Source organism: Danio rerio, chromosome 15, assembly GCF_049306965.1.
Source record: "Danio rerio strain Tuebingen ecotype United States chromosome 15, GRCz12tu, whole genome shotgun sequence".
NCBI lineage: Eukaryota > Metazoa > Chordata > Actinopteri > Cypriniformes > Danionidae > Danio > Danio rerio.
The window spans coordinates 47,630,001-47,642,607 of NC_133190.1; the positions used below are offsets into that span (position 1 = coordinate 47,630,001).

Here is a 12,607-nt window from a genome sequence, read left to right on the forward strand (position 1 = left end):
AGAATCAGTAGTGAACTCTGTCTAAAGAGAATCAGAAGTGAACTGAGTCTGAAGAGAACCAGAAGTGAATTGAGTCTTAAGAGAATCAGAAGTGAATTAAGTCTGAAGAGAATCAGAAGTTAATTGAGTCTGAAGAGAATCAGAAGTGAATTGAGTCTGAAGAGAATTAGAAGTTAATTGAGTCTTAAGAGAATCAGAAGTGAATTAAGTCTGAAGAGAATTAGAAGTTAATTGAGTCTGAAGAGAATTAGAAGTTAATTGAGTCTTAAGAGAATCAGAAGTGAATTAAGTCTGAAGAGAATTAGAAGTTAATTGAGTCTGAAGAGAATCAGAAGTGAATTGAGTCTGAAGAGAATCAGAAGTGAATTGAGTCTGAAGAGAATCAGAAGTGAATTCAATCTGAAGAGAATCAGAAGTGAATTCAGTCTGAAGAGAGTGAGAAGAAAATTTAGTCCGAATCGTGTTCTTTCCCCAAGAAATTTAAAAGTGAATTCAATAGTTTCTTGAATCAAAAAATATTTCAGAATTTTTTTTAACAAGGAGAATCAGAATCAGTCTGAAGAAAGTCAAAAGGGAACTCAGTCTGAGGAGAATCAGAAGTAAACTCAGTCTGAAGAGAATCAGAAGTGAACTCAGTCTGAAGAGAATTAGAATTGAACTCAGTATGAAGAGAATCAGAAGTGAACTCAGTCTGAAGAGAATCAGAAGTGAACTCAGTCTGAAGAGAATTAGAAGTGAACTCAGTCTGAAGAGAATCAGAAGTGAACTCAGTCTGAAGAGAATTAGAAGTGAACTCAGTCTGAAGAGAATTAGAATTGAACTCAGTCTGAAGAGAATCAGAAGTGAACTCAGTCTAAAGAGAATCAGAAGTGAATTCAGTCTGAGGAGAATCAGAAGTGAACTAATTCTGAGGAGAGTCTGTAATGTATTCAGTCTGAAGAAGATCAGAAGTGAATTTAGTCTGAAGAGGATCAGAAGTGAAATCAGTCTGAATAGAATCAGAAGTGAATTCAGTCCGAAGAGAATCAGAAGAAAATTCAGTCTGAAGAGAGTCAGAAGTGATTTCAGTCTAAAGAGGATCAGAAGTGAATTTATTCAGAAGTGAATTCAGTCTGAAGAGAGTCAGAAGTGAATTCAGTCTGAAGAGAATCAGAAGTGAATTCAGTCTGAAGAGAATCAGAAGAAAATTCAGTCTGAAGAGAGTCAGAAGTGATTTCAGTCAAAGAGGATCAGAAGTGAATTTATTCAGAAGTGAATTCAGTCTGAAGAGAATCAGAAGTGAATTCAGTCTGAAGAGAGTCAGAAGAAAATTCAGTCTGAAGAGAGTCAGATGTGATTTCAGTCGAAGAGGATCAGAAGTGAATTTATTCAGAAGTGAATTCAGTCTGAAGAGAATCAGAAGTGAATTCAGTCTGAAGAGAGTCAGAAGAAAATTCAGTTCGAATCATGTTCTTTCCCCAAGAAATTTAAAAGTGAATTCAATAGTTTGCTGAATCAGAACATAATTCAGAATTTTTTTTAACAAGGAGAATCAGAAAGAAATATTATTTTTCTTAAGTGAATCAAATTAATCTTTTTTCCTGAAGCGAATTAGACGTGTATTTTGCTATTTACCAGAAATCAAGTGAGTAAAGTTCTTCAGGATAATCAGAAATTCTTTCACATTGGTTACAGGATTCAAAATGAAGTTCTTAAATGAAGAAAATCAGAAGTGAAATTGGTTTAGAATGGAGTAGTTTTTTTTCTGAAAATAATCAAATCAATTTTTTTTATTTTTTTTACCGAATCCGAATTCTGACCCTTCGAGAAGTGAATTGAGATCGGTTCAGATCTTAACAGATTTAGAAGTGAATTAAGTTTTTTTTCTAAGGAGAATCAGTTTATTTGTTATAGAAAAATGTAGGTTAAAGGAAATGTGTGGAGTTTGCATGTTCTCCCCGTGTTGGCATGGGTTTCTTCCGGGTGCTCCGGTTTCCCCCACATGCAGTACAGGTGAATTGGATGAATTAAAATAGCTGTTTGTGTAAATGAGTTCGTATGGGTGTTTCCCAGAGCTGACTTGTAGCTGGAAGGGCATCCGCTGCGTAAATCATATGCTGGAATAGTTAGTGGTTCATTCCACTGTGGCGACCTCTGATAAATTAGGCACTAATCCGAATGAATGAATCTAAAGTAGCATTAGTTCTTGATCTGAAGCATACGTCTGTGCGTTTTCTGAAAATAATCAGAAATTAATCATTTTCTAAAGAACGATTGGAGACGCATTCACGCCAGAAGTGAACTAGGTTTGTTTATTATGAAGACAGAAGTGAATTCAGATTATTTCGCCTAGAGTCTGCAGAGACTGAAAAGCAACTTAATGCTTATTTTCTCAATTGATCAGAAATAAACGTATAAATTAAGATGAAATTTATTATCTGAGCTGAATCTATGCTCTTCCCCGACCTGAACTGTGTTAAACTGAAATGAAGCAAATTCTGTCCTTTTATATGTGTTGTTTCTGTATATATCTGTGTGTGTATGCGTGTGTGTTTGTTTCCGAGAATAAACGCACTAACCTGTCCAAGTTGTGACCAGTAACAGACAGCAATCGCCTCACAGACTTGTACCGGAAGGAAGAGGTCATAATGATCAAGGGCGGAGGTCACGTCCAGAGCCCGCGCTTCCCCAGCTCGTACCCGCGCAACCTGCTGCTGTCATGGAAACTACTGTCGCCGCCGCACACACGCATCCTGCTGGAGTTTGATGCTCAGTTTGGACTGGAAGAGGCCGAGAATGGAGTCTGCAGGTGAGGGCGGAGCTTTGAATGTTTGAGTTCATGAATAATCAATCAGATCTGTTTAAGTGGAGGTGGAGAATGGAGTCTCCAAGTGAGGGCGGAGCTTTGAATGCATTCTTACATGAATAATTAATCAGATCTGTTTAAGTGGAGGTGGAGAATGGAGTCTGCAGGTGAGGGCGGGGCTTTGAATGCATTCTTACATGAATAATTAATCTGATCTGTTTAAGTGGAGGTGGAGAATGAAGTCTGCAGGTGAGGGCGGAGTTTTAAATGCATTCTTACATGAATAATTAATCAGATCTGTTTAAGTGGAGGTGGAGAATGCAGTCTGCAAGTGAGGGCGGAGCCTTGAATGCATTCTTACATGAATAATTAATCAGATCTGTTTAAGTGGAGGTGGAGAATGGAGTCTGCAGGTGAGGGCGGAGTTTTAAATGCATTCTTACATGAATAATTAATCAGATCTGTTTAAGTGGAGGTGGAGAATGCAGTCTGCAAGTGAGGGCGGAGCCTTGAATGCATTCTTACATGAATAATTAATCATATCTGTTTAAGTGGAGGTGGAGAATGGAGTCTGCAAGTGAGGGCGGAGCTTTGAATGCATGGTTCATGAATAATTAGCTCTGTTTAGGTGGAGAATGGAGTCTGCATGTGATGGCGGAGTTTTGTATGCATGAGTTTTTGAATAATTAATCTGATGTGTTTAAGTGGAGGATAATAGAGTCTGCAGGTAAGGGCGGAGCTTTGTATGTAAGAGTTCATGAATACTTTTTAGCTCCGTTTAAATGGAGATTGGAATCTGCAGGTGGGGGAGGAGCTTTGAATGTGTGAGTTTGTGAATAATTAATTAGTTCTGTTTGAATGGAGAATTAAGTCTGCAGGTGAGGGAGGAACTTTAAATGCATTCCTTCTTGAATAATTAATTAGCTCTGTTTAAGTGCAGAAGGGAGTCTGCAGGTGAGGGAGGAGCTTTAAATGCATAAGTTCATGAATAATTAATTAAATCTGGTTGAGTGTTGGTTTAGAATAGAGTCTGCAGGTGATGGCGGAGCTTTAAATGAATGAGTTTTTAAATAATGAATCAGATCTGTGGAGGTGGAGAATGGAGTCTGCAGATAAGGGCGGAGCTTTAAATGCATGAATTCATAAATAATTAATCAGGTCTGGTTAAGTGGTGGTGGATAATGCAGTCTGCAGGTGAGGGTGGGACTTTAAATGCATGAATGCATAAATTATTAATCAGGTCTGGTTAAGGGGTGATATATAATGCAGTCTGCAGATGAGGGCGGAGCTTTGAATTCATGAATTCACAAATAATCGGATCTGGTTAAGTGGTGGTGGATAATGCAGTCTGCAGATGAGGGCGGAGCTTTGAATGCATAAGTTTATGAATTAATTAAAAAGATCTGTTTAAGTGAAGGTGGAGAATAAGGGGATCTGCAGTTGAGGGCGGAGCTTTGAATGCATGCTCACATGAATAATTAATTAGCTCTGTTTAAGTAGCTAATTGAGTCTGCCGACTCTGCATATGAGGGCGGAGCTTTGAATGCTTGAATTCATTAATAATTAATCAGATCTGTTTAAGTGGAGGTGGAGGATTGAGTCTGCAGGTGAGGGAGGAGCTTTGAATGCATAGTTCATGAATTAATTAAGATCTGTTTAAATGAAGGTGGAGGGTGGATATTTGGATGGATGAGTTCATGGATAATCAGATCTGTGAAGATGATGACTAAAGTCTGCAGATGAAGGCGGAGCTTCGAATGCATAAGTTCATGAATAATTACTCATATCTGTTTAAGTTAAGATGGAGAATAATGGAGTCTGCAGGTGAGGGCGGAGCTTAGAATGCATGCTTACATGTATAATTAATTAGCTCTGTTTAAGTGGAGAATGGAGTCTGCAGGTGGGGGGCAGAGCTTTGAACGCATGCGTTCATGAATTAATTAATAAGATCTGTTTAAGTGAAGTGGATAATTGTCTTTATACGAGAGTGGAGATTGGATGGATGAGTTTATGAATAATTAATCGGATGTGTTTAGGTAAAGAATTGTGTCTTCAGGTGAGGGCAGAGTTTTGAATGCAAAGGAACATGAATAATTAATTAGCTCTTCTTAGGAGGAGAATGGAGTCTTCAGGTGAGGGTGGAGATTCCTAAATTATCAGACCCGTTTAATTGGAGATGGAGAATTGAGTCTGGAGGTGAGGGCGGAGCTTCAAATACATGAGTTCATGAATAAAGAATCAGATCTATTTTAAATGGAGGTGGAGAATGGAGGCTGAAGGTGAGGGTGGAGCTTCAAATGCATGAGTTCATGAATAAATAATCTGATCTGTTTAAGTGAAGGTGGAGATTGGGGATCTGCAGATGAGGGTGGAGCTTCGAGTCTATGAGTTCATGAATAATGAATAAGAATTGAGTGGAGGTAGTAAATAGTTTGCAGTTGAAGACCAAGCTTTTGATGCGTGATTACTTTTAAGTTGAAGTGGATTTTAATGCCGTCTTCAGGTAAGGGAAGAGCTTCAAATGCCGAAAATCATGAATAATGAATCAGATCTGTTTAAGTGGAGGTGGAGAATTGAGTCTGCAGGTCAGGGCGGAGCTTCAAGTGCATGAATACCTCAATAATGAATTAGATCTGTTTAATGGTGTCTTCTGGTGAAGGGTGGAGCTTCTGATGCATGTATACATGGATAGTTATCAGAACTATTTAAGTGGAGGTGGAATTGGTTTATGAATAATGAATTAAAATATCCATAGAATGCAGACTGTAGATTAGGTGGAGCTGTAACTGGACATATATATGAATAAAGAAAGAGATCAACTAAAAATTTCAGATGAGGGCAGAATTCATAACTATATAGGTACAGATAGAGAAGAGAAACTGATGCTTTGCATTGGTTTTTATTGTAAATATTTAAGGGCTGAACACACAGCTAAAGCCCTTTACATATCTCTAAAATGTGATTAGTTCATAGGTATGCAAATGCAGGGCCTCCAGGAGCTCGTTCTACATGGTTAAATCATGTCGTGACATGTGGTAAAAGATAGCGGGATTATTTTTCTGATTCCTGTGGTCCCGATTCTGCATTTCTGAAGTAGAAATAAAGGCCTGAAGAGTTAAAACAGGATATGAATATTTAATGAGCACAGAGCCAATCAGAATGAGCGTCTGACCGCAGAGAGTTTGCAGTGACTCTCCAGTTACAGGTTTGTCCTTGAGGTTACAGAGTTTTACTGTGTAGCTAATACTTTATGAAGACCCCTGAGACAACAGGACAAAAATAACACAGACGAGAGATGAGGTGAATATAGAGGATTAGAAACAGACAAGAAGAAAGAAGAGGAGATATAAGAAATCTATCTAAAACTTGATATAAAAAAGATATATACAGTTAGAATTATTCGCCCTCCTGTGCATTCCTTTTATTTTACAAATATTTCCCAAATGATGTTGAACAGATTCAGGAATTTTTCACAGTATTTCCTATAATATTTTTTTCTTCTGGGGAAAGTCTTATTTGTTTTATTCCGGCTAGAATAAAAGCAGTTTTTAATTTTTTAAAGCCATTTTAAGGTCAATATTATTAGCCCCTTTAAGCTATATTTGTTTTGGATTGTCTCCAGAACAATCCACTGTTATACAATGACTTGCCTAATTACCCTAACTTTAACCTAATTACCCTAGTTAAGCCTTTAAATGTCAGAAGTGTCTTGAAAAATATCTAGTCAAATATTATTTACTGTCACCATGGCAGACAAAATAAATCAGTTATTAGAAATGAGTTATTAAAACTATTATGTTCAGAAATGTGTAAAAAAAAAAACCTGGGGTTAAAAATATACAGGGGATACAAATTTTGACTTTAATTGCATGTCTCTGAAGTTCATAGTCATAATTGAGTTTTTATATTCATATTCATCAAGACAAAAGTTGTATACTATACAGGGCCGGAGTGGGACTCATTTTCAGCCCTGGAGTTTCAAGCCAGACCGGCCCACCTCAGTTCACGACTGATTCCAATTCAGTTTCTAATTTCACTATCACGTCTTTTTCAAGAAAACAGCTGCTTTAGAAATTAAAATGTTCAACAACCCTAACAGTATTATATGTCTTTACAATAAAAATGTAAAAAATTAATAATAATTTTACAGGTGAGGTTCGAACACGGGTCCGCGGCGTCGAAATGCAACGTGCGTACCACTGGACCACAATAGCGCTATGAGTGTATTGATAAAAAATAAGTAATGACTTGTGACCCGTAAGACACAACACTACTTTCTTTTGATGGCTCAATCTTTTTCTCCTTTTAAGATTTCTGATCAAGTTATGTCAGATTTATTAATGTAGTGAATCATTTGATTTTCATTGAGCAGGTGTAATATTCATTAATATCAGTTATTCGAATTCGTATATTCACTAAGGTGCCGCTGTTTGGGGTCGATAGTTACATTACATCATCATCATTAACGTTAGTTAACTTGCAGGCTGCATTTTGCACACGAGGCTGCAAGAAAATAAATAAATAGAGCGGCGCTGCGGCAAAATAATGAATTAAAAAGAGTAAAGATATAGTCAAATAAACAAAGAGATGAAAAAAGTGTGACTGCTGAGAGTGCAAGCAGCTACGGACACCGGCCCTCGCGGCCAAAAAACAGACCGGCCCATCGGGAATTCTTCCGGTCTTCCCGATTAGCCAATCCGGGCCTGATACTATACCACAAATTATTATATTAGCAAATGATCTTTACACTTGACAAACTCACGTCTGTTCAGTAAACTAATATTGATGCACATTTTAAAGAAAAACCATGAGTCATTTTGAGAAGGGTCTGGCTGCAGAGTTGCTCTTGCATCTTCAGGCTTGCACGCTCATTCACCCACGCTTCCTATGCAAGTGAGATGAAAATCAAATAAACCAGAAGTAAGTTTCCAGTTCATTTGCGTTGCCCGTGACGACGTTGTCAAATAATGCTAAGTACTTAAGTTGTACACCATGACAGAACCCACCCTCCAAAAAGCAGTTAGTATATTCATCTTATGATTGTATGCTTTGACGTAGATTTACCACTAACATTCATACCAGCAAAGCTTATTATTTATTTATATCAACTATCAGGTCTAAATTTACACACAAGATATTCTTCCACAGATATAAATAAAAAAAAATAAAAAAAACAGCAGAAAAATTTTTATTTTAGTTTTTATTTTAAACATTTCAAGGAGTTGTATTATTACAACTAACAGAAACACATTATGGACTTACAGCAGTGATTCAACGACTTGGGAAACTATTCTTTATAACTTTTCTTGATAAGTTAGCACATCTGCGCAGGAGTGCATCCATATGAAATCACAGTTGCAGCGCAGCTTCAACAGTCTCTACATGATCCCAGCCCAGTTTTATAATTCCTCCAGACATAATGGCGAGATCGACTCGATAAGGGAACATCTCGACTCGCTTAACTTAAAGAAGGCGGCACAGATGATGTGTAACATTACTGCAGAGCAGTTGTAAAGCAAGCATTCGTGGTTCATTACGATCTATTTATGTAACTATAGCAACTGTGGAGTCCAGACACTACAGTGAAGCGCTTCGAGAAAAAAAGGCACATAAGGGTGACGGATAAGAAGTTTGTTGCAACTATCTTAATGAAATCCCTTCGTAAAGAGATTTTTCCGCCTCAGCGACACCCTTAAGTTAAATTACTGAAGGACTTTCATGCAAGTGGACACAGGTGGTGATTGTAAATGACGTCACTTGCAGGGGAAGTGCAATTGTCTGAGCGTGCAAGTCTGAGCGTGCAAGCCTGGAAGTGCAAGTGCAAATCTGCAGCCAGACTCTATTGGTAATTTTTGCTACACCTGCAAACAAACACCTTTTTCATTTTAAATAACTTCCTTTATTAATTAATTTTCCTTCCACTTTTGGTCCGTTTCCACTGAGTGGTACAGTAAGGTACGATATGGTTCGATATGCTTTTATGGCCGTTTCCACTGTCAAAAGGCATACCGAACCACTTTTTGGTCACCCTTTGCAAAGGGTACCAAGGGTACCAAAAGGCAGAGCTAGACATGCAGCTGAACGCTATTGGTTCACAGAGATCCGTGATTCGCTCGCGCAACAAGCCAGAATGAAAACAAAGGAACCGCCATGTTTTAAATACTCAGCCAAGACATTACACCGTAGTATTGTATACATATAATAACGAGCCATGATCGGCCCGAGCTTAAAAAAAACGTTGTCGTCGTCTTGATAAACAGCCACAAAGCCAAGAAGAACAAAATCTAAACCCTACTAATTTTCTCTTAAATGAGCACACACAGTTACTAAAGTAGTCGAATGCTTCATTATAGATCTGTGCATTCTTACAAGAACACCTCTGTTATCAAACAAAACACAATGAGAGATTCATTTGCTGCTCTTCACTAAATACCTATAGTAACTTTAATCAATATGCAAATACAATTAAAAGTAAAATAGATTTTATAGATTTTTTTAATTTCTGGATAGACCATTGATTTTAATAGGCTAAACCTTTAATTGTCAATATTTTCTAATGTTTGCTATGTATTCTATCATTTGTAGCTATGTGTTGTCCCATATTTTTTACATCCCAACGTTCACAGATTGCTAATCATTAAATAGCTATAGTGCTATCTGTTAGTATTAACGTCAGCTAATGTTATGGAAGGGCATAGATGTTATGGAAAATAGTAACAGTAATGTAACTACCCCCATCATTCCTTCCTCAAGCAAATGTGTAAATATTAGATCTATTCAGCAATAACGTTAATTGCATTGGCATATTTATCTGACGTTTCTCCAGCTTGTAGTAGTCGATCAAAAAGCTGTTTAGTTTCTTATGACTATACACTAGCACTAGAAACTTAAACGACACCTGACAACAAAACATTCTGAATGTGTCACCAAAGGTTGATCGTATTCTTATCTGAAAAAAGAAGAGTATCTTTGTCAGCAAAAAAAAAAAATCACAGTTACAGCCAGCATCCCACAAAAAGCACTTTGAGTCTCATTTTGTGCATATCAAATAGCAAAATCCAAAAAGCCACACACCATATATTTTTGACTGCTTTGAATGGATATATTTTTTTTTACCCATTTTTCCATATTAAAATATTATGGTGGGTCTTGAGATTGAATTACTTGCCTAGGTGGGTCCCGGAAAAAATAAATAAATTGGGAATCCCTGCACCAGAGAGCTCGCGATCTCATCTATATTCATTATAACAAACTTTTTGAGCTCGTATTAATAACGTGCGCGTGATCATTGAAGTGCTTTGATATCAGATCCTTTCAGAAAGGGAAAAACGCGAGAGTGAAGCGCGAAAAAACAATGGAGATGCCGGAAAGAACAGCAAAAAATGATGCTTTCCGCAACATAAAACATGATCAAACTGCCATGTTTAACTATTATCATCGCCTTCAGGATTATTATGAACTCTGAATGACAGAATTACTTTCTAACAGAGGCTACACATGCTGCTGAAGATTAAAGACACATATCACAGGTTTACACTGACTCGGCTGTATTTCGTGTTGTTTTTGAAACCAAATAAAGACTAAATGTCTGCTGCGTGTAGTTTTTCTGTAGTTGGTAACATATCGGAGACTGTAAAGGCTGATTTATACTTCTGCGTCAAACGCACGCGTATGCTACAGCGTTGGCGCATAGCCCTTCGCCATGGCTGTCAGCGTCGCTGACGAGCACCTCTCAAGAAATGTAACTACACTTCGCAACGATGCGTAGCGCAAGCTCTGTGATTGGTCGGCTTAGTAGCGCTGACGAGTCTGAGCGAGACCGAGATCCGCGTGAATGGCGCGTCCCCGATTGAGCGATTGTTTACAACTGTAGAGTCCCGTGAAGGAGCTCCGGATGGAAAGTTTTGTTTTGTGTTTACCTCATAGTTAAAGTTGTTGCACGTCCGCCGGTTCCTGCCTCAAAATGAGCGAGTTTGAGTCACTTGTACATTAAGGAAGTGTTCAGGAAGCGCAAAATAGCAGCGAAGAAACTCGACACAGAGGAACACAAACACCTCACTGCCAACTAGCGTTTCAGTAGTGTTAATGCAGATCAACAGAGACAGCGCACAGAAGTTTAAATGCACAGCTACACGCGTTGCATGCTCTGTGGGTTACGCCGGTCACTTGACGCAGAAGTGTAAACCAGGCTTAAGGGGCCATATTTGTTCATGTATGTCGAATTTATTTATTTATTTATACAGTAGGCTATTTCGTGGCTATATCATTGATCTGCAGTTAAAGTCAAATTATTTTTATAGAAAGGTTAGTAATGAACATTCATGCACAAGTATTTATGTGTATAAAGCATCTGTTTTGTGAGAAGTGCTTCTCATATTATATGTGAACATACATCGTTTTCTCAAGCAAAAATGACGTTGATTGAAACTTTGGCGTACACTACGCCCACCAAAAGAGTACCATTGTTACCCTTTTAGCAGTGGAAACGCAAGCCTGAGAAAGGTGAACTATACCGACTCCTACAGTACAGTACTGTACCATTCAGTGCAAATGGGCCATTAATCCATAGTTTATCTTTCAGCATACAATATGTTTCACGCAGCGGATGCTTTTCCAGTTGGAACACAGTATTGGGAAGCACCTATACACTCTTGCATTAACACACACACACATTCATACACTACGGCATACCTGCCAATATTCAGATCATAAAATCCGGGAGATCCGGAAGGGGCGGTGCGCGCAAAGTGAAGAGTCGGCGGGGGATGGGAGACAATAAGGGAGATGGCCGGGAGATGGATCTGAAATACGGGAGACTCCCGGGAAAAACAGGAGTGTTGGCTGGCATGCACTAAGGCCAATTTACCTTACCCAATTCCCCTATAGCGCATGTGTTTGGACTTGTAGGGGAAACCGGAGCACCCGGAGAAAACCCACACCAACATGGGGAGAACTTACAAAAACTCCACACAGAAACGCCAACTGGCCCAGCTGGGACTCGAACCAGCGACCTTCTTGCTGTGAGGCCACAGTGATGCACACTGAGCCACCGTGCCGCCTTAATTAACTTTATTTTCCAAATGTTTCTGAGTATACAAATAATATTAGACATGTATAACAAACATAGGGTGACAGTGTGGCTCAGTGGTTGGCACTTACAGCAAGAAGGTTGCTGGTTCGAGTCCTGAGTGGGAACAGTTCCCCACAGTCCAAACACATGCGCTATAGGGGAATTCAATATACTAAATTGTCCGTAGTGTATGTGTGTGAATGAGTGTGTATTGATGTTTCCCAGTACTGGGTTGCAGCTGGAAGGGCATCCACTGTGTAAAACATATGCTGGATAAGTTGGTGGTTCATTCCGCTGTGGTGACCCCTAATGAATAAAGGGACTAAGCCAAAGGAAACTTAATGAGACATAAAGGTTAATTAGAAATAGCTCAAATCTTTACTTGAGTGTGTGTGTGTGTGTGATGTACTGACAGACAGGTGTGTGTGTGTGTGTGTGTGTGTGTGTGTGTGTGTGTGTGTGTGTGTGTGTGTGTGTGTGTGTGTGTGTGTGTGTGTCTGTTTGTGTGTTTTTAGGTATGATTATGTGGAAGTGGAGGATATTTCTGAAACCAGCACCATCATCTGGGGCCGCTGGTGTGGTCAAAGAGCTCCGTCACGGATCACCTCCAAAACAAACCTCATCAAAATCACCTTCAAATCAGACGATTACTTCGTAGCCAAACCAGGATTCAAGATCTGCTATTCACTTGTGGTGAGTGTCATTGCTGGATCCATTATCATGTGCGGGGGGGGGAAAAAGTTGGTGAAGAG

At 38.8% G+C, this 12,607-nt stretch overlaps 1 protein-coding gene across 8 annotated transcripts in view; it reads left to right on the forward strand.

Annotated features, from left to right (window-relative positions):
• Positions 1-12,607, forward strand: part of pdgfd (platelet derived growth factor d) — a 68,137-nt gene that overhangs the window by 29,544 nt on the left and 25,986 nt on the right. For 5 of the 8 annotated variants that reach the window (XR_012391107.1, XR_012391105.1, XR_012391106.1 and 2 more), the window contains 2 exons: positions 2,602-2,788; positions 12,371-12,548. Coding sequence is in view for 3 of the 8 variants with exons in the window: in XM_003200098.7 (XP_003200146.5) it covers positions 2,602-2,788; positions 12,371-12,548 (365 nt within the window). In the remaining 5 variants the exon portion in view is untranslated. Of the gene's footprint in view, positions 1-2,577; positions 2,789-12,370; positions 12,549-12,607 lie in introns of all 8 variants that reach the window. The other 3 variants (XR_012391103.1, XR_012391104.1, XM_073924103.1) reach the window with 1 other exon arrangement.